The 21,051-nt window shown below is 42.9% G+C and overlaps 1 protein-coding gene across 1 annotated transcript in view; it reads left to right on the plus strand.

Annotated features, from left to right (window-relative positions):
* Positions 1-21,051, plus strand: part of GALNT9 (polypeptide N-acetylgalactosaminyltransferase 9) — a gene marked incomplete at both ends in the record, with an annotated part of 153,438 nt that overhangs the window by 45,632 nt on the left and 86,755 nt on the right. Inside the window, 2 exons of the mRNA XM_082491448.1 lie at positions 8,815-8,981; positions 11,121-11,295. Of these exons, the coding sequence (XP_082347574.1) occupies positions 8,815-8,981; positions 11,121-11,295 (342 nt within the window). The remainder of the gene's footprint in view (positions 1-8,814; positions 8,982-11,120; positions 11,296-21,051) is intronic.

Below are 21,051 nucleotides of genomic sequence, written 5' to 3' on the forward strand. Positions count from 1 at the left end.
TACATAGTCCACTTTTGGGTATCTGGGCTGTTACCTTCTCACTCCCTGCAGGCATGCTGGGATTAATTCTTCCTTTGCCATAAATATCCTTTTTGGGATCTTGATGCGTCAGCTTGAGTAGAAGAGTACTTCTTAATGGGAAATCTGCTAGAAATCTCTGTTGGAAATGCAGCCAAGCAGCTGACTTCACATTGCTGGCTGGAGAGTAATGACCCTCGGTGGCAGGAACAAGAAGTGGTGCCACAGGGTAGCAGCCAATTTTGTGAACGCTCCCTAGAAAAGGTTTTCCGGCTTCTTGAATGGCTTTTCGTGAACCTTCCCGATTTGAAATATGAGGTCTTAGTTTTGGTGAAGCTTTGAGATGAGAGAATATTCTCTCTCCTCCACAGACAGCATAGTTCCCAGAATTAAGTTTCAATAAGTTGCGCAAAAGGTAGTGTTTTCTGAATATATTTTGGTAGTAAGAACTTTGAAGCAAAGCACTGCTAGAGTGAATTGGCAAAATGCCTTCAGTTTTGCCTTTATTTAGTGTCACTTCATTGGTTTCACTGATGTTTATATTTCGCTTCACTTCAAGTTCAAAGAGGTTTCCAATCGCAAAGCAGAATTTTTCAAGACCACCTTTATGTTTATTTTTTAAAAACAACTCTTGTCTACTTTTTGCTTTTAAAGGATGCGAGCTAAAAATCCACTTGGAACCAGGGACCAGGATCTTTCCGAAATCTCAAGAATCTCTTGACAAATCTAAATAAGCCATTAGCGTTTAGTCGCCTAAAAATAGGCAGAATACATGTCACTTGGAATTTAGTTGGGCTCTTCCTTAAATTTAAGTGCAGCGCCGTTAAAAATAAAATCGCATGGGGGATACATTTTCTTTGGGGGTTTTTGAAAAGCATTTGAAAGCAGATTTCAGCTTCTCCATTAATTTCCAATCAGCCTAATGCTTTGTGATGCAGCATGCATACAGCCACAGGCAGATCCGAATGGGCACACTGGGGGATACAGTGGAAATTTCTTACAGATGGTATTTCAAAACATATTAGTGACTCAAGTTAAGTTACCAAAAAAAGGCAAATACTTTTTACTGCAGAAGGATCTGAGCGTGAGCTCTTAGCCATTTTTCATGTTAATAAAGGGGCTTGTCTTAAAAGTGATTGGAACTAGTTTTAGCATTTTTATGTGTATAAATCAATATGAGTATTAGACATGATGGCGTGTTTCTGGTATTGTTTGCCTGGAGGAAGGGCAGAAATAGCTCACTGAAATACAAGGCCTGTTATTTTAGGCGCGTGGCAGCTACTTTTGAAGAGTCTAATAATCCTAAATGCGAGGGTTAATATTCTTTACAAGTGGTGCCATCTTCATGCTGCGTCTGTTAACTATGCATATATATTGTGCTATCAGTCACTGATTGCCAGTTCTCAGGGCTTTCTACCGTATACGTAAGATAATTTGTCAAAGAGAAGGGAGGAAATAAGCCAAATACAGCAGCAAGTGTGTTAAAAAAAAAAAAAAAAAAAAAAGATACAAACGTGTGGGGTTTTTTGTGCAGAGATATTAATCCCAGTTAGTTGTACCAGCCTGGAATTTAAAAAGAAAGGAAAAAGGACAAAAATGAATGTCTGATTCTTAAGAAACGCTTGTCCCATGGATTGCACCTCATGGGGAGCTTTAACCTGCCTGTGGACCTGCCTGGGTCCCAGCTTGAAAGGGCGCTCTCCTTCCTGGAAGTATTACGGGACAGAAATTCCTGTAAATTTGGTCTTTTCTGTAGGAAATAGGACAGAGGAGAGAGAGTTCTAAGGTATAAAAGACAGTTATTTTAAAAAGGCTGCTGCTCTCCTTCATTCTGCAAATCCCACGGGCATGAAGACCAATTGTTCAGCCTGGGAATGTGGGAAATTCCCAGGAGCAGATGTGTGCTGGTAAACTCATGGCGTATTGCAATTGTTTGTTTCTGGTTGATATTAAAGGACACTTTTCCTTCATACAGGAAGTGTTTGAGATTAGCACAGAAACAAGGCTTTGCCCTGATTTCTTTCTTGTTGAATGTGGGTGATTTCTTTCCCCATCAACATCACTACGTACCAGAAAAGCTGGAGGACGGATTATTTTAGTTGACTTCCCCTGACTCCCCTTTAATATGAAGCAGTGAGACGCTGTGGGAGGAGGAACAGACACAGTTTGTACTGAGGAACAGTTGAGGAGCTGTCTTTATTTCAAGGAATTTCTTCTTCGGGGATAACTGCTGAGGAGGACGTGCCGTGTGGAGTGTGGCCAAGGCCTGGCTTCGAGGCTGAACTCAGGTAGAAGTTAGCCAGGGGACCTGACCAGTTACGGACTGCAAAGTCCTGACAGAGGAGTGTTTTAAATAGTGCTCGCTATGAAGATGATCTCTCGAGCAACAGAAGGGGCAGTTGTTTCTTCGGCATTACATTTAGTTCTTGCAAGGCTCTCATTCGGTTTGTTCTTTCAAGAAGAATCCGGCAGTAGAGCGCAAAATTTGCTTTTGTTGCTTTGGCAAGTATTTTCTTTGCTGAGACCCCAAAAATGGATGGGTACAGACAGTCACTGTCAATGCTGAACGTCCAAACACCGACAGGAGTGTTATAGTACTTGCAGAGGTGGAGGGAAAACTATCCAAATTTCTTCAGCTGTCGCTCAGGGGAGGAATTTGACCCACCAAATCCTTTCTTCATCAGTGTTGATGATTTTTTGGAGCTGCCTAGACCTTGGTGCTTACAGCACCAACAAAAATTGCGCTGTGTCTTCTATCTGCACTTCCCCAGATAAACTCACGAAAAAGGAGGTGGTGTTGATTTTTCTTCTCTATGATAAATCAAAGCGGAGGCTGTTCTATAAGGCAACACGGTCTGCATGGAAATAGCCACGGTAAAAAGGTATCTTCTGGTATCACCATAGTTTCTAGGCTTTATCTGAAAGCAACTATTGCCTCTCTTTTTACCTTAGTTGTAAATACGTTGAGCTGCTTCTCTCAAGATATGTAGAGCATCAGTGTTTTGTACCACCCCTCCCTTGTTCACGGTTGTATTTATATTACGTGATTCTTAGTGAATGCTGTCCTTGAGCTGCAAAACAGGAGGACAAAGTAAGAGCAAGTCTTGAACTTAAAAATTTACTGTTTTGATGTTGGTTGGTTGGTTTTTTTTCTTTTTGGATAGGGAAGAAAAATCCGTCCTCAACAGGAAGAGAATGTTATGGCATAATGCAGTTATTGAGAAGGAGAATTAATTAGGAAGGAGTTGGAGCCCTCTGCCTGACAGATTCACGATCCATGAAGCTAATCAGTTTTGTAGCCTGTCATTGCTTTTGCCGCGGACTGGTCAGCAGATGAATCCCGTGCTGGGGAAGGAGATGTTCGCAGCTTGTCACATTTTCACTGTTGTGCCGATGCAGAACAAGAACGTAATGCTAGTTTATTTCTGCATCTGAAAAGTTACTATCACGTCTAGCACTAGCTGCAAAGCCTCAGTGGTTCTCTGGAGAAAGAAATTGGGCATCGAACTAGCCACTAAATCTAGTGATTTAGCTGTTGTAAATCGTCTGTGTCTACAGAAGTCACGACAGCATTTAGGTGCTAAAGGGTACCCGTGTCTGTGAGGTTACTCTGAGCCTTTGGTTTAACTGGGTTCAAAATACACATTGACCTGGTGATTAAAACTAGTATTTGTTAGTATTAATGAGCAAGGGTTCAATGATCTTTTCAATATTTATCTTTGTGTTTTCATCGATCATGTACCCAACGAAGTGCTGTTCTGCCTCTTTCCCCCGCTGTGGCTATAAAACCCGAACACAGACCATTCTGCAGCTTTCAAGGTATGGAGCATGTTGGAGTGGGTTTTTTTGTGCTAAAACTGCAGAGGAGGTTTCTTCATGCCCAGCAATTTCATCAAATTTGTGAAGGAGAGAAACCCACAGTCATCTCCATCCCAGTGGTTCATTGGAAAAACATATCTTGTATTAAATACTTTAAAGATTCATGAAGCAGCTTTAATTTTGTTTGCATTTCTTCCTGAAGGGTAAAGCTGTCAGAAATCTCTAAATGCATTGCCTAATCCATTTCCAAACTCAGTATATTAAGGTCTGCAAGCAAAACGCATTTTTGGAGTTTGCAAGTATGCAGACAGGAGAGAAGGCAGGAGAAAAAGAGCAGGAAAGATTTTTCTTGCCTTGGTGAAGCACTGAACGACGCTCATGGCTGTAGTGTCAGTCCTTCACGAAAAATTGTGCAACTCAAATGGATCGTAAGACCAGCTCCGATAAATAGAGGATTTCACATGTTTCTGTTGGATCAGGTACAAACAGAGTAAATGCAGCTATCAAGGAATGAAGGTTCAGACAAAAGAGAATTTCCTTCGCTTTAATGCCTCCAAGCTCAGAGGGCTGCCATGAGCAGGCTCATGTGCAGCTGAGAAGCTTTTGTTTTCTCATTGTCCCAGTTTCTAATCTGTGACCTTTTTTGTGTTAGTACATGATTTTTTTTCCAAGGTTCTGGTCTGCCAACCGGAGAGCCTTTCCTGTTTTCTTCTGCCTGCGTAGGCAGTGCTCACAGTTGGGCTCAGGGGGCTGGCTGGGAAACGTTCATTTAAGGAAGCGGTTCAATGCAAGGGAAGGAATGAGTGAAAATCATCTCTGGAATAAAGAAAAATGATCTGACATCAAGTTCTCTGTCACGTACAAACGAAATACCTCTGGGTTGCCAGCCAAGCTCTGCGGTAGCAAACACAGAGCAAGACCACTCAAAGGCTCTTCCCAGGACAACGGCAGGATGCCTCAGGTTTGATGCTTGGCATGTTGTATGAAAGGTGCCTGAAGGGCCGTTTCACATATCAGATCTAATCCGTCCTCAGCCGGTCCATGGAAATGATTAGCCATGGCATCGTCAGCCTTCCCTTGGAATCGCCAGTCCTAAGTGCATCCAGCAGCGTGTTTCTCTACAGCATACCTGCCTGCCCTGGAGAGGGGCGCTGCTTCCCACGTGGACCTGAAGTCTTTTGCTGGTTGGGCACTGTTAGACCTGATGACAGTTCATAATACTAATTTAGAATCACAGTAATATTAAATGTGAGCTATGCCTGGCCAGCTTAGACCATCGTTAGCTACCACAGAGGTCAAACGTGTGCTCTAAATTCTCCCCCAACCCAGTAGTGTTAGACAGATGTTAATGAGGCCAAGTTTCAGCTATTAATTACTGTAATCGTCCTCCCTCACCGGGTTGCCGCAGTTCATAGTGCGATGAGACCTAGTGCGGAGATGGGGGGGGGGGGGGTGGTACCCGGGTCCCCCCCCGGCAGAGCGCTGGGCGTAGTGCTGGTGCGGGGGCAGGGCCGCCGGACACGGCCGGGCACTTCACGGCACGGTATCAGGGCTGCCGGGAACGGGGGATTTCTTAATTTCTAACCAAAGTCCTTGTGGTGGTAAGGTTGAAGCATATAAATAAGGGTGTGCCTTGCTAGGACACCTTCATACGGTTTGATGTCTTCACCTTCTGTTACTTTTCTTCTCAAAAGGAAGAATAAAAGTGACTAATCTCGTGTTAAGCTCCTCTATCGTTAGCTCCTCGGTTTCTTGCCTGATGCTCTCCCTCTGTCTCCAGACTGCTGCCCCAACCGTTTTCTGAGAGGATGCCCTATGCCTTACTGAAAGTCAGTAGGCTTCTTAGAGCCTTACTGTGTTTTCCTGGGACTTCTCTGGAATGAACTCTCTCCTGCTGCCGTGCTCCAGGGCCAAAATCAAGGGCTGCACCAAGGAGGACTTCACGTGTCTTCCTGACCCTCTGACTTCTCAACCTTGCCTACAGGCACAAGTGACTGAGTGTTTCATGGCAACACGCTCGGTCTGCTGTCAGCATCCAGCCAAGACCAGAGCTACGAAGGCGTCGTAAGGTGGCAGTGGGCACGGTTGCGCTTTGATGGTAGTGTGTGTGACTTGCTAATGTCACTCTCTGGCTCAGAGTGTCAATTGCTGGTTAGAGTTTCTTGGAATGAAGGGAAGTATTAACTGTAAATTGCTGCGGCTGGTATCTAATTACAGAATACATTGGGAAGCACTTGGGCGACAATCCAACAAAGCACTTAAGCACCCACTGATTTTTAAGGAAAGGCCCCTTGACTGGGATTGCTTGTGCTCTCAGACATCGTCAGAAGCGTTTGTTAGTGGACCGGTACTTTCTCCTGACTACCTCAGCACATCCATCTCATTTTCTGAAGTGACTTAAGGAGTTGGGAGTTCAAGGTTGACTGGAAGTCTGCAGGAAATAAACTCCTAAATCACTGCTGTACTTTGAAAAGTATTCAGCTGGACAGCTTCTTTTGCTGTTCCTCATCCTTGCTGTAAGAAATAAAATTATGACAGCTTTTAAACCACTGCTAAATTCTGATGTTTGCCGGAGTCCATCTAGATGTTCCAGTTAGTGGGGTTACCAAAGATATTCTCATACGTAATGGTTGGAGTGTTCTTTTCAAATGCAGACATGCATACGTCTTGCTAACAGAGAAAGGGGAGAACTGACAGAAGGAAGGTTACAGTGAGAAGTGATCGGAATGACTTAACCCAGGCAGGATAACAAATTCAAAACAGCCTTTTATCGAAAGTGGCCCATGATGCCCCACAATGTAAGTAATCTTAGAGAACCAAGGCATGAACGGTCTTGTGAACCACGGAGTCACACTTAGGATAGTAATGCATCAATTTTGTATGATGAAGAACAAAGAAATCAAAAGTGGAGGCTATGGTTTAGGTGTGCTGGTTTTAAATCTTGAATTAGAAATACTGATTTTCTCAGAACATAAATGGGACAATGGAGGAAAAGCGCTGAAGATTAATCCTTCTCAGCTTTTCCATCTGGACAGAAACACGTGGCCGCGTGCCAAGAAAGTCCGCTTACCAGGAAACCAAATACTTTTTACGCCACAAAAGTTCAGCAAAATTTCGTAATCAGAAGATAAAGCCGCCTAATCCACTGAGGTCTTGTACTATTTCAGCCGCTCCCTGTCTTTTCCTGGGCAAAATACTTTGGTCCTCCAACACATGCCTCTCTGCTTCTGACGTTTGTGTTCATCCTACCTTTCCTTTGATTGCTTGTCGCTCTGCGTTGCAAGCGCTGCTTTGACTGCCCTCTCATTCTCGCTGTACTTCCTCCTCCTCTGCCACAGCCTCCTTGTTGTCTCCAGACTTTGGCCGCACTGTTTCTTTGCTTCCCTTCTTTCCTGCTAGCTCTGGCGGCTGGTGCAGGACCCCGCCACGGTGCGTGGCCTGGGCTGGGCTCCCTCCTCTGCCTGACTCCCACCAGCAACCACCCACTGCCTGGGTACCAGTCCCATTTGCTATGTCCTGCTGATACAAGTGAAGCTCTGAAGCAAATTGCTTCAGATCAAAGATGTCCCTCAGCAGGGGAAACCTTGCAATGTCCACGTATTTAGCTGACGGCTTTTTCCGGTTAGCGAAGTATTCCTGAAGGACTTCTTTGATATGTTGGTGTGGTCAAAAGGAAAATCACGTTCAAAAAGAAATTCAAAAAGGAGGCTGTGTCAGAGCACTCACACCTCCTATAAATCTCTGTCCTTCTTCCAAGTTTATTTTTAGACCGTACAAGAATGCTGCTTAGCCAGAAGTTTTACACCGTGGTCCTCGGTATGCTTCAGGCCACCAGCAGGCTGCCAGTAATAGCTATGGTAACACCGTAATCAATGACAAGTGCTCAGATCTCTGAGCAAATAGTGCTGGGATGAGTAGGAATTATGAATAATTGCACTTTGCTAGAATTCATACCTGATCTCCAGAGGTTACCCAACAGTCAAGCATTTGTCGCCCTTCCCATCCCCATAGCTGCTGATTAGTGGGGAAAAGAAGTGATTGTTATGTCAAAGTAATGAGCAGAGAGGTCAGAAAGTTTGATAAGAGCAGGAAAAGTCATTTCCTGTGATATCATTAGCCGTATTTTAGAGAGCAGGTTCAGTAATTGCTACGGTAATTCTGAATGGCTTTTGACTGTGAGAACACATAGGTAATTTTTTAAAGTTAGCATCTTTGCTAGCGGGAGAGAATTCCACTAAAATAAAGCAGTGTGGTGTTAGAGAGGGGCACGGGCTGGGGGCTTGGGAAGCAGAAGGTCTGCTCTCTCCAGGCCTCGGTTTTTCTTCTCAAGATGGTCTATGGTAACATATACGCATCAGTGAGCAAGCGCAAAAGGAAATGGTGAACCTCAGGATGTAGCTGCCTGGCAAGGTGACGTCTCAGATGGAGCAGATCTGTTTTGCAAATATTTCAGCGAGGGCATGCCTGTACCACAAACGTCGTGCATTGGGTATTGCTGCACAAACTGCAAAATCGGAAAGGCTGGCAAGTGCCCTTTGTGTGGGCAAATGCAAAATTTGCTTGAGTGGGTCCTGGTTTTAAAAGTATGAGATCTAATTATGGGTTGACAGGAGACCTTCTGATGGTTCCGCTGGGAGCACAGACAGGCTATAGTCTTGTGGGCCTTCTCCAGGTTGTTTTTCAGCAAAGTCACTGATGTTGCTTTGGTTTTCGAGAGATGCTTTTAACCTTCCAGAGTCTGAGGGTTGCTACAAGTCTGTATGCATGCAGATACGCTTTGGCGTTCCCCGAGTTGATGGAAAGTTTGCTGCTCCCAGCTGTGTTGCTTCTTTTGAGCTTTTGCCACGTCTTTGGGGTTAGAAAGAGCAAAACCTGCAAGTCCCTATATGCTGGAGGGCAGTGAGGAGAGAACACTCTTCAGCGTATTTTACCTCCCAGTGGCTGCTTGGGTTTTAATTCTTGCTTTCTTCCTTCCAGGTGCAAACAGATGACCTACCCAGATGACCTGCCCCAGATCTCTGTGGTCTTTATATTTGTAAACGAGGCGCTCTCCGTCATCCTGCGCTCTGTGCACAGCGTGGTGAATCACACCCCGTCGCACTTGCTCAAGGAGATCATTCTGGTGGATGACAACAGTGACAATGGTGAACATACGTAGCTTTTCCCCTAAGTACTGTATCCTGTGTGGTTAAGGGACATGAAATGTAAATCAAAGAATCAAAGGGAGTTTGATCACTACGAGCTGAAATGCTTTTTTTTTTTTTTTCAATGTTGGGATGAGGCAGCATTGAGTCATTCTGCATTTAAATAGTCGGGGAAGGAAGGTCATACATGCAACCACTGATTTATGGCTAATAAGCTAGATCATAAGTTGGTGTAAATTAATGTACTCCTATTGAAGTCAGTAGAATTGACAAGAGTTTGTGTTTGTCGATGAGAGGGTTGATTGAGCCACTTGCACAAAGCTGTGAGTAAATATTAACTGTTTGTATAATAAATAAACAGTATGTGGATAAACGCTGCTGATTTCATTGAAACCCTCACAGGATGAATGACATTGGCACAGGCAATCTTAACATAGAAATTACACTTTTCTCCACACTTTCAGATCCAGAGGAATATAATCATTAATAGACTAAAAGTTTAAACTCTGCTTCCAAGGAAAACTGGGGCTACAAATTCTCCTTAAAGATAATTTCTACTCTTTTACGTGGCAGCACACTCTGCTTCTTCATGCTTTAAACAGCTGCTGATAATATCAGATTTTGAATCTGATTCTTTTTCTTTTAGGCAGGGAGTAAATTAGATCATGAGAATGAAAGAGAATGGGCACAAAGCACATGCAACTTCCAGGTCATCTAGTTCTTGAATGTAAAAATTACACTTCTATTACAGCAATCAAAACTCGAAATATTGGGTGAGCATATAGGGTGTTGTTGATCAACATGTTTCACAGGACGGTTGGGTTTGGAGAACGTTTAGGATACAGATGACTAGCAGTGTTGTGGTGTTTTAAGTTGTTATACCTTAGACTTCTAGAACTGTTGCATCTTCTTAAATCATATTTGTTAAAATAAGGCTCAAGTTTAGCATTTCCTTCACATTTCAACAGCTTTAAATCATTCCGGTTTAAGTTGCTGTTCCTCTTCAAGGTCCTCAAAGAGAAGGGATGGTTGGGAGAACAAATCACTAAAACAAAAATAAGTTTGCAAACCTATAGATTTAAGAAAGCTTTTGTCCAATTCTGCTTTCAATTACGGCAGTGTAACGTATGGAGTAATTATGTGAGACTGCAAAGTGTTTGAGTCAATGTAATACAGAGAGAATTAGACTCAGTGTTTCTCAGTGAACTCTTATATGGCTTTTCTCTGTCATTCTTCTAGATAACTGGAGATTTATCAGGTCTTTGGTTCTGATGATAATGATTCTACTGTGTAACGTAGATCAGAAGAATGAGGCTTCTAATGTCCTGGAAGCTCCTACTAGTTTTCCTAATAAATATATTTGAGTAAAAGCCTCATTATGAATAAGTTGCGGTGTAAATGAATTACCAAACTAGATTGATTTAAAAAAATAGAGAGACCATTTTGGTAATTTGCTTGTTTATACGCCTGTTGAAATGAAACTGGATAAAGGAGTGAATGAGTTCTGCTCTGTCTGTGGTTGAATGCCTGAAGCTCAACAAAAGAGAAGCAGTCTATTTGAAATCTTCAATATCCGTTTAGTTCAATGGGGAAGAAGCCTGGTATTGAGGAGTCTTAATTATATTTAAGAGAAAAGCCTTAAAATTAAGGGAAGTTAATTGTGATCTGAATTAGGTCTTGACCCAAAATCCATTGAGGTTATTTTTCAAACTCTTACCGAAAAGCATAAATCAGAAAAAAAAAAAAAAACCACCAGACTCCCATGTTATGCTGCTGTAAGGTCAGAATTGGTCCTCCGTAGGCCAGTTTTAACCTAATGAAAATCATCAGGGAATTAGAATAGTAATTATTCAAAAATATTTAGACAAGCTACCTCTTCAAAACAATGTTTGAATCCATCGGGCCATATTAAGTGTGTGCAAATCTCTGATGCGCAGAGAATTTCTCTGAGCTGATGCCCCTGGAACTGGTCGATGCCACAACTGTGGTACTTTGGTTCGTATCTGTGAGACTGACTAAAGGTTTAGGAATATTTAAGGATTTCTTTCCCTTCCTATTGCAGAATAAATCAAAGTAAAACATAATGTTGCAGGGCTTTTCTCATTCTGAATATTTCTGTGGGTTTTTTTTGTCCTGCAGTTGAGCTAAAATTTAATCTGGACCAGTATGTCAATAAAAGATACCCAGGTCTGGTGAAAATAGTGCGCAATAACAAACGAGAAGGACTGATTCGAGCCAGAATCCAAGGCTGGAAAGCGGCAACCTCTCCTGTCGTCGGGTTCTTTGATGCTCACGTTGAGTTCAACATTGGCTGGTAAGTCGTTGGCTCTTCCCAGAGGGAGAGCCGTACTGTCACGCCCTGCCCTATGTCTCAAAGGCTGCGAACCAGATTTGCTCAGCAACGGGGGAGCTGAAAACCTGTAGGGATGAGATGGCTGTAGGCTGCTGGTATCACATTAGCAATTACTTTTGAATAATATTCTTGATTATTGCAGCATTACCGATAATGTTCTGCAATGGCTGCAAGATCCACAAAAAAGCTGCCGTGCCTGCTCTAGTAGAGCTCAGTGGAGAGAGAAGTAATTTAAACCACAATGAACACAAAACCTCCAAAGCAGTCAAATGGGGAGACACCATTAAGGGGGCTCTGGGCTGGAGGCAGATGCATGCTTTCAAGTACTTTTTTTAATCTCCTTGCCAATTTCTATTCTTTCTTCTTAGAAACTTGAATACCAATCTGATTTCCTCATAAATTTTCTTGCATTTACATTTGAGGGAAACATTGAATTATTTCCTGCATTTTTAATGGGGCTTGAAATTAGCACGCCTTTCTTCATCACGTTTGTGTTGCGAGGGAGCAGTATTGACTGGCGAGCACAGTTTGGGGCTTAATGGGCCAGATCTGCAGTTGGAGTAAAACTTTGTAGCACCACTTAGTGGCCAATATTTGACACTATTGGAAGTCATGACTGAAAGAACTGATATGCACAGTCAGCTGAAAAAGGGCTGCTGGGATCTTCAGTATGTAAAATGTGTATTTTCCAAAAATAGGCTGGTATTTGATAATGATGATGCAGGGTTATGGTGGAGCTGATTATGCTCTGCAGTTCTGGGAGATATCCCCAAATTAAAACTAAAAATAGCTGTACTTACAACCAGAGAGAAATTTAATTGCAAAGGAGTGGAGTGTTTATTTTTATATGTTCATGAATATCTTTATTAAATGGAAGATGCAATAAAAGAAGTCTTGTAGTGCACCTGGCCTATGTTCTCACCGACTTTTTTTCCCTAGGACCGTGAAAGACTGTAATAGCAGTTGCAGTAATTTTCTAGAAGCTTAAGAGCTGGTTTAATTTATTTATTTACCTTTAAAACAACTCGATCTTTCAAATCATTGCAAATGCTCCTGTAGGGTAGTATCAGCTACTGGGCAGAATCAGGTACTGGGGAGAGCGTGCCCTGGGGGCTGTTCCCAGTGCTTGTCCTGCCCAAGCTGCAGTTTTCTAAGCCTTGCGGAGAATTTTGTTATCACTTCTCCAAAAGACATTGAGATCATACTGACATACTCTACCCAGAGAAGCTAAGCAATGGTGTCAGTAAGCAGCAGAGGGATTTGTGGTTGCTTTTGGGTTTGGTTTTGTGGTGGTTTTTTTTTTCCTAACCTTACTGCTTTGCATTAATGTCAGAAAGGGTTGAAATCAGCATAGCGAGAAGCTGGACTACTCAGTAAATGAGAGTGTGTGTATAACCAAGATAAAAAGTGTTTGCGTTTACCGCATCCTCCCTGGTGTACTCTCCTTTCAATAAGTGTGCTTAAGTCTCAGTAATACTGCTGAGCCCGTCTGTGCAGCTGCTTTGAGACCACTTGGCTTCTGGAGTAGCCGCAGAGGATGGCTGAGAATAGCAAACGTGCTCCAGAAGCATCACGTATCCCGTTGTGTCAGAGCCTCGCGTGGAGGCTCAGAGTGTTCCCTTCTGGTGCTTCCCGTGTTGTTCCCCTCAACCTTTGGGGCTGCTGACAGTCATCTCAAGCCTTGTTCTACCTGTTCCCTCCTAGTTTTAATTCTCTCCACCTGCGCACGTGCGATTGCCTGTCATCTCCGTTTTCATCTCATCTTCTTTTACTAGGAAGGACTAGAAGTCCTTCCATCTGGACTGCTTTATTTTTTTCCCACTAGGTTAACTTTACCCCTAGTTCGTAACCGTGTAAACTTGGTAGTCACCAGGGAGTGTCTTGTTAAAGTATTGCTGTTCTGTTCTCCTACTAAGTCTTGTCTTGCATGAATATTCCCCCCTCTCCCCCCCATTTTCAGCGTATATTCATGTATTCAGAGGCCACATGGATTGCTCCCACTCAAAGCTGTCTATGGATTATTTGTGAGGCAATTAAAAAGAAGCCAATTCCTTTACCACAGAAAAGAGCATTAGCTTTCTGTTTGGTTTGTGTTCCCTCTAAAAGTCAAGTACCTGCAGTGCAATTTTAGTCTTCCAATCTATGGCTGCTTTACCTGCCTAATCAGTTGGCAGATTAATTCATAAAGAATCAGAGGAGGACTTCATCACTTTCTCATGAAATATGCAGCACTCTGACAACAAAAAAAACTTTTATTTAAACAATAGTTGCCCCATTTATGGGTGAGCTTTTGCTTTATATCACACTATAGCATTTTACGGGCTCTCACAGCATTACTCTCCAGGGACACTTCTTCTAAACTAAAGTACAATCTGGTAGGATATAAAAAAAAAAAAAACACCTCTACAACCTGGCAGGTCAAATTAACTATTGAATTATTTATTTTGCTGTGCTTAATTGCTACTTTTCTGCTTCTCAGGTGTTGAAATGTATTAGTGCAGAGCAGAGATTTTTCTATGGACCTGTTCCCCTTAAGGCTTTTGATAGTGTGAGCCAATATTGCTGCTGTGAGAGCTGAAGTGGAGAGGACTAGCTGAAAGGGAGGCCCTTACTATTAATTCTCAAATGGAATTTTAAATTAAAATTATATGATAAAGTATGTGTACGGTTCATCTGTAAAATTCTATCTGTCCTGCAGTAGAACCTTGTCTGTGTTTAATGGTTGTTAATGTCATTAGGACTCGGCATCTAGAGTCAGCTACCCAGCAGAATCGATAGGTGTGAAAAGCTCTTGTACGATCCTCTCTGAGGGTATATTTTGGCTTGTACAGTTCGGTTTCCCCTTCAGTCCGCCAAAGATTTCAGCATTCCTGCTCTGACCTTTGTATTGGGTCCGCCCACTGCGTTAAGCAACAGGCAGTAGCACTGAGTACAGACCGTGGCATCCTGGCTGCTAATTGTGGTGCAGAAGATGTAGAGCATTATGTAGACTCCTGTCTTTGAGAGATGGGAAAGAATAGCATGACAAGGAGAAAAGAACTTCACTACATTATATCTGGGAGCAGGAAAGAGAGATAGCAGAGATGGGGTGTTAATTCTCTGGGTAAGAAAAAGGACACGTTGAGTGAAGGAGAGCAGAAATCAGTAAGTGAAAGGCAGAGACCACAATATATTAACAGCAATAAAAAGGGTGCTAGGAGCCATAAAAGAAGACATAATGATAGAATATTATACTTGCGTTCTATCTTAGGAATTGCTTTTGCTCCTGTCACAGGGGTAGTATCAGAGCACTGAATGGAGTTATGCAGTACTGTAGTAATTAAAATTTTGCCAGACAAAGGGGGAGTATCAATAAGGAAGCAGTGGAGTAAGAGGATTTAATCAAAAGATTTCAATATACCGGAGAGACAGAGACAGCCCGACATGAGAAAGAGGATCTGAAATATAAGCCGAGTATCCATCGGGTTCTGCCACACACATCCCATCGTTATGGATTATCCCTGAATTTGGCGGTGTCTTAAAAATACAGAAAACTGGTGTTTTAATGAACTAAGAAGAAGAGCTAAAGATCCCTAGGTCTACAGATGATACTTTGCAGATGCTGTCTTATACTGTAATATGTAGTGCAATTTGCCGCAGCGGCCGTAAGCAATGGGTTCTTGAGGAAGTGTGTAACAGAAAAATGAAGCTGATTTCCTCCTAATCTTCTATTGGCTTTGGTTATTGCAAGTACTCTGTAACAGAGTCTGTCTTTGCCCCCCTGAAAGCTCCCTTGTTAATATTTTCATGCAGTGTACTGGAAGCCAATCTCTACCGGCAGTTAAACTCCCCATCCCCCTGTTCAAGCTCAGGTGGCTCTTCGGGGACCTGGCAAGGTCCAGGCGGTTCTGTCCTTCTAGAGAGAGGAGTGCTGAAGGTGAAATTACGTTTGCAGTCCTTCTCCCGTGCGGTCCCTCCCCTCTGGAGGGTTCACACCCATCACTCCCGCTCAGGACACCGTTCGTGGCAGCATCGCTGGTACCATGCGGAGTTTGACCTGGGAAGTTTTATTTATGCAAATGCAAAGGAAAGGACATGTGTTTTTCACTTAGGATCAATTTGGTAACTTAATGGAATACGTGTTTTGGATAGCAAAAGTGAACTAATAGTGTGTGAGCGAAGAGGGAAGCGTGCGACATAAGCCACGTGGGCCTTTCAGATTCGTGGGACAGTGCCAGCTTACACGCAGAGGACATGCCAGAAAAGCAACTTCAACTATTCATCTACCTAAACAACCTAGAGCGTTCACAGAAGCATCCTCATTGCTTTTCAGTGGTGCAGAAAAGTGCTGTTCAGAGTTGGCAGCCAAAGAGCTGATCTTCAACTCTCCAGCAAGCGGTGATGCTGCGTTCGTTCCATTCCGGCTGGGGGCTGCAGGTCTGAAACCGCCCCGGGCACGCAGGGATGCTGATAGAGATGTCAGATAGAACAGAAGGGGAATTTCTCTCTCCTCTTAGAGATCAAGGAAGGGGGTATGAAATTTATTTTTTTTTTTAGTTCTCTGAACACTTAAGGAAAGGCATTCTGCATGAAATATTCCTTGGTTGGCCTCAGTGAAGAATTATGTATGTCAGTAGATCTGCTTGTCTGCATCTGATAAATGTATATTGTCAGTGAAATGTGAGGGAGCGTATAAAATCACATGCAAAATAAGCTTTCAGTTTACACAGATTTTTCTTCTTACATTTCTGTGTTAAGTTTTTACTTCATGGTACCTGACAGTGGTACAGCCAAAGTAAAATACAGTGTTAAACCCACTGAGCCAAAAAATCTAGCAGTTGAGACCATGTTGTCTTGCATTTATGTCTTATAAGAACTCTTCCTTAAGTCCTTGCAAGGAAAAAAAATGAAAGAAATTCTGATCTGTGAAGCAGGGGGGAAGGTTGGATCTTTTAATGTTAATTCTTCATTTTTTATTGGAGTACAAATTAGTACTGATGGTGGAGAGGAAAAAAAGACATGTTTGTTTATCTCAAAGGAGCCCAGAGATGAGGGTATTTGGGTATCTACTTGGGACATGGCAGAATTTGAGAGAGGCATTTCCCAGCACAATTCCTGTCATTTAGGAAAGAATTTACTTTTGGACAAATTGAGAAAAAGTGACATTTGGGGGGTGGGTGGGTGGGGTGGGGAGAACAAGGGAATTAATGACAAATGCTTTGTACAATCACTCTAATTAAGAACTGCAAAGTATTCTGGGTTCGCTCCTCAGCTGATGTACGTTAGCAAAGCACCCTTGAAGTTGTGAAGTCCATTGAAGTAGAGGAGTTGGGCAGCAGAGGACCTGGCCTGCGGCATGCGTGTGGTTTCTCTTAGATCACATGCATTTAGTCCCATGTTGTACCTTTTTAAAAGTCTGCTTGAAGTCAGCAGGTGTTTTTACATATTTAAAAAGGTGAATTACATAAGCACGTGTGCCGAGGAGCTCATTACTAACTTGTTTTTATCTGCTTTTATCTGGAAGAAGCTGTTCTTTTTAGCGTTGTGAAAAATCAGACTTCCCCATTGGCATGAACTCTCCATCAATCTGATAAGGATGTGAGACAGCACACAAGTTTTGTTTGCTGTGGTTCCCCATGGAGTTTGCGCTGCTCTGAATTGGCCCAATATTAAATACAGAATGCATATATGTTCAGAGGTGGGCTTACAATGGGATTAGAGAAGCCCGTGTGATCGCAGTATGACCCCTGCCTTGGCTCTCAATCTTCTTACAGGCTAATTCTGTACTCTGGGTTAGATCCTGCCTTCCAACTCTTTTCCTCGCTCGTGTTTATCTTGGGAGCACTTACTCTTTGCCCACACTACTGGCATTGCTGGAGCTCCCACTGAAGCCATCGCGGGTGCTCAACACCTTGGAGAAATCCAGTGTTAATCCAGAAATTGACCCACTGGGAGGCAAAAGCATTAAATGCATGAAATTCACGTGCTATGTTTAGTGATATGCTCACCAGTTTTTGACAAATCCTTTTATTGTGAATTTGCTCCTAATCAGAGATTCCTTCCACAAATTCCCTCGGAGAGTTTCTGTAAGGAGGCGTCACTTACCAAGGCACCTGCAGTGGGTGTTCCTTCCCAGCACGTCCTTGTGCCCGTGGGAAGCCCACCAAAATCATGGGGCAGCCATGTGCTGTGTGGAATTTCAACCAAGCACTGTCAATGGCAGGGCTGAGTCCTGGGAATGAGACTTCAGCAGTGGGTTATCGTATTTCTGGAATTGCTTCAGAGAAATAAAACCCAAATCAAAATACCCTTTAGCCTAGTGGAGTCCATAAGAGAACTAAATTTAATGTCCTTTCTCTTCTGGCTTGAACCATTCACCAGCAATCTGCTCAGAGTGAGAGGAGGACACTGACAAATACATATTTTTACAGAGGGTAAGAGGGAGGAACTTCTTATGTCACTCAAATTCCAGTCCAAATTGTCTGCTTTGTTTTTATTAGGAGGAAAAAAGAACTGGATGATGTGAAGCACCACCTTTAAAGCTGAATCTTTTGATTATATTTAGTTTACTGAAATCCGTCACATCTGTGAAAATGCCTGCGAGAATTTTTCCTCTTGCTCCAGTAAATAACTTGTTAACAATATATGCTACTCTGTGCCCATAAAGTACGTTGACTCAGATACAAACTAGAAACCTAATAGTTTTGCATCTGTGAAAGAGAGATGAATCTCAAAATTCACGTCTGGCTTATGGTCCTAATCAGCAGGGCTGAATCCTGCCTCACCGCCAGCAGGGGCCACGTGGAAAGGGAATACTCAAACAACATACTGCAGCTCATCAGCACAGAGTGTTAAACAGACTTGGAGTTCAGCGACCTCTTCCACTCTGTCCTTTTAGTCCTGGGAGCTGCCAGGAGCACCCGACTGCTGCAGGTGCACAGTGGAAAAAACAAAAAAGGACAACGGAGGGAAAAAAAACAGGGAAAGAACAGTGGTGTCTGTAAAAAGGATAAGTAAATCTACCCAATAATGTAGCAGCTTAAAATTAGAAAAAAAAAAAAATTACTAGGAAAGATTTAATCACAATCCTTTCAAAAACCCGCAGCAATTAGACAAAGCCAGAATTACCAGCAAAGTTGACAAAGGATTTGATGAATGTGCAGCTCAGCTTAGGGAGACAAAGGCACTGCGTAAGTCCGTGGAGCCTACTAGAGCCACTAGAGGCTGGACTTCCCTAGCCTGGGATAAGCAGTGTAAACACAGTCCATTACCCAGTCCTGTTGAAGCTTATAGTCCTTCACTGGCCATTACCAAAGGGTCTTGGCAGGCAGGAGAACGGAGCACAACAGCGTCGGTGGTGCAGTGGGCATTGGCAGAATCCGGGATTCGAATGTAGCCGTAGATCTCCCTGAGCTGAGCGAGGGTTTGGCCTCTCAGTCCCCCAGCGCTGTTTCTGCTGTCCCTGATCGGGCGAGACAAGCTGTGGAACCTCACAGGTGTACAATGTTTAATTAAAAGGCTCTCCATCCTGAGTTTTGCTAAGTAACAGAGGACAACTCTGCACTGGATTTTCTCTTTCCATGCGTGACTCAGAGCCTGCTCTCTTGTGGGTGTGAACGTATTTTGGAAGTTAGATAAATGCACGGTCTGTCCAGATACTGAACCTTTCCTGTTCCTAAAGCCTGCAGGGGTGTGACTCCCACATATGTGGATACAGAGAGAGGAAGAACATCAACTCCTCTGGGGGGGGTGGGAGGTTGCGAAAATGAAGTTCCGGCAGTCGCTTTCATACCAATTCACTCCATAACCTTGGCACGGCGTTTTGCTTCGTCCGTACCCTGGGGGCAGAGCTATCAACGCGTGTGGAAGTAATAATATCTTCAACATTTACATTTCTTGACGGCAGGGGACAGAAACAGAACTTCCATCGCATGGGCAGCTTTCAGGCACCTCAGATTTCATGAAAGTTCAAAATCTGAGATTTCAAACTAACACATTGGTAGAGATTAATGAAATTTCATCGTGTATTTTGATACAACCATTGTATTACGCTCCAGAGATCCTTCCTTGTGCCATTCAGATGCAAAGCACCAAGTCGGGTGGTAATAAACGTAAACCATACAACTGGAAAAACACAGGAATTCAGTCAACTGTAGAGTGTCGGGAGTAGTTTGGTGACGGCTGGTCTTGCAAAGTAGCAGGCTAAATTCCCTTTATATTCAAAATAGGCTGCTCTGGAACATTATTAACATTATTAATCTCACCTGTTTTCGGTGTCTACGTTATTATGAGAAGCATCTTACTAAAAGTGCCGGCCTCTGCCTCTCTCTGCTGAGAATGAAAGTTTGAGGCAATTACCTTGGGTGCAGAGGGGTCTGTTGCAGATATCTGACATTAAGGGAGAAGGATTCCTTCTCTCTTTTAGCTTTTTCTTTACTCGATCTCAGTCTACCCTTCAAAGTAAAATACTTGCAAAATGAGCACACAAGGAAGAACTGTAGACGCAACATGGAAACTTCGGGATATTTTTAAGTATGATGGTTAAATGGTCTTACTTTGAATCAATATAAACATCCCAATAATTGAGGACTTGACAATTTGTTGACCAAAGAAGTCTAACCAAGAGAGAGCAAAATAGTTTTAAAATCTCCCAGTCTTTCCTTGCTTGTCAAAGACCTGTTTCCAGGATCAGACGGTAGTGAATAAGAATGACAGAATACGATTCTTTCAAAGGAAACGCGTTTACCGATATCTGCTTCGGAAGGTGTGCGGTCAGTTTTCCTGCCTTGCAGGGCAGCTCTGCAAATCAAACCCAAACGTAATAAATTTGTGGATGCTATGGGAGTCACTGGGTGCAACTGCTTTATTGGAGTTGCAAGAGTTTTTCTGCCACTCACCCGCTGGTTTTTAAAACAGTTAATCTCATAAATATCATCTTGTATTAATAACTGAAGTGGCTTATCCTGATTTGGTAGGTCACATTGGCTCTTTATGTGGGTGCATCATGAGCGTGGCCTAAAGACCGTACAGATTCGCATTCTGAATCATGTACTGCCCTGTCCTGAGTCTCAGTTGGTTCTTGTCTCTCCCACAGAAAAAAAGAAAACATCTCCTTTGAGTCTGGGGTACAGTTCTTTAAATGCCGTGCAAAAAAAAAGGGGGGAAAGAAACAACATATGATTCTGCTGACTAAGGAAATATTTTAAAGCCTACGATGTACTTAACATCTCTGGACTGATGCACTCTTGTGCTTCTGTGGAGGTCTTTGGTACCTCGCAGGACTGGCCTTTGACAATAGGGCTGCACCAAAAACAGCAGATGACAGGCGGTAGTGAGAGAGACCTCACGCCATTCCAGTCATGGGGGATGCATTGATTTATTCCCAGAATATATCAATGCATCCCAGATTTATTCCCAGAATGCATCAAGTAGAGTAACAAAACAATACATGTTGTACATGAGATGAACATCTCTTTCATAACCTTCCCGGCCAGGGGGAGTTTCTGCAACTTGCAGTGTCGTTCTTCCCTTCCCACCGTGCTTGAGATCACCCTTTTTATTAAAACTTCCACGCTCTGTGTTACTGGCATCCAACTGATAAATTCACACGTCATTTTTCTAGAGGAATCCAAATAAAACTAGTTTAACTCTCTTTGAATTCTCTCCAAATGAAATGCTTTGACACCTTGTCTTTTTGTCACTTATGCTCTTATTTTACGTTGTTTCGTGATGGTTTAT

Source organism: Vanellus vanellus (assembly GCF_965231255.1).
Source record: "Vanellus vanellus genome assembly, chromosome: 16".
Taxonomy (NCBI): domain Eukaryota; kingdom Metazoa; phylum Chordata; class Aves; order Charadriiformes; family Charadriidae; genus Vanellus; species Vanellus vanellus.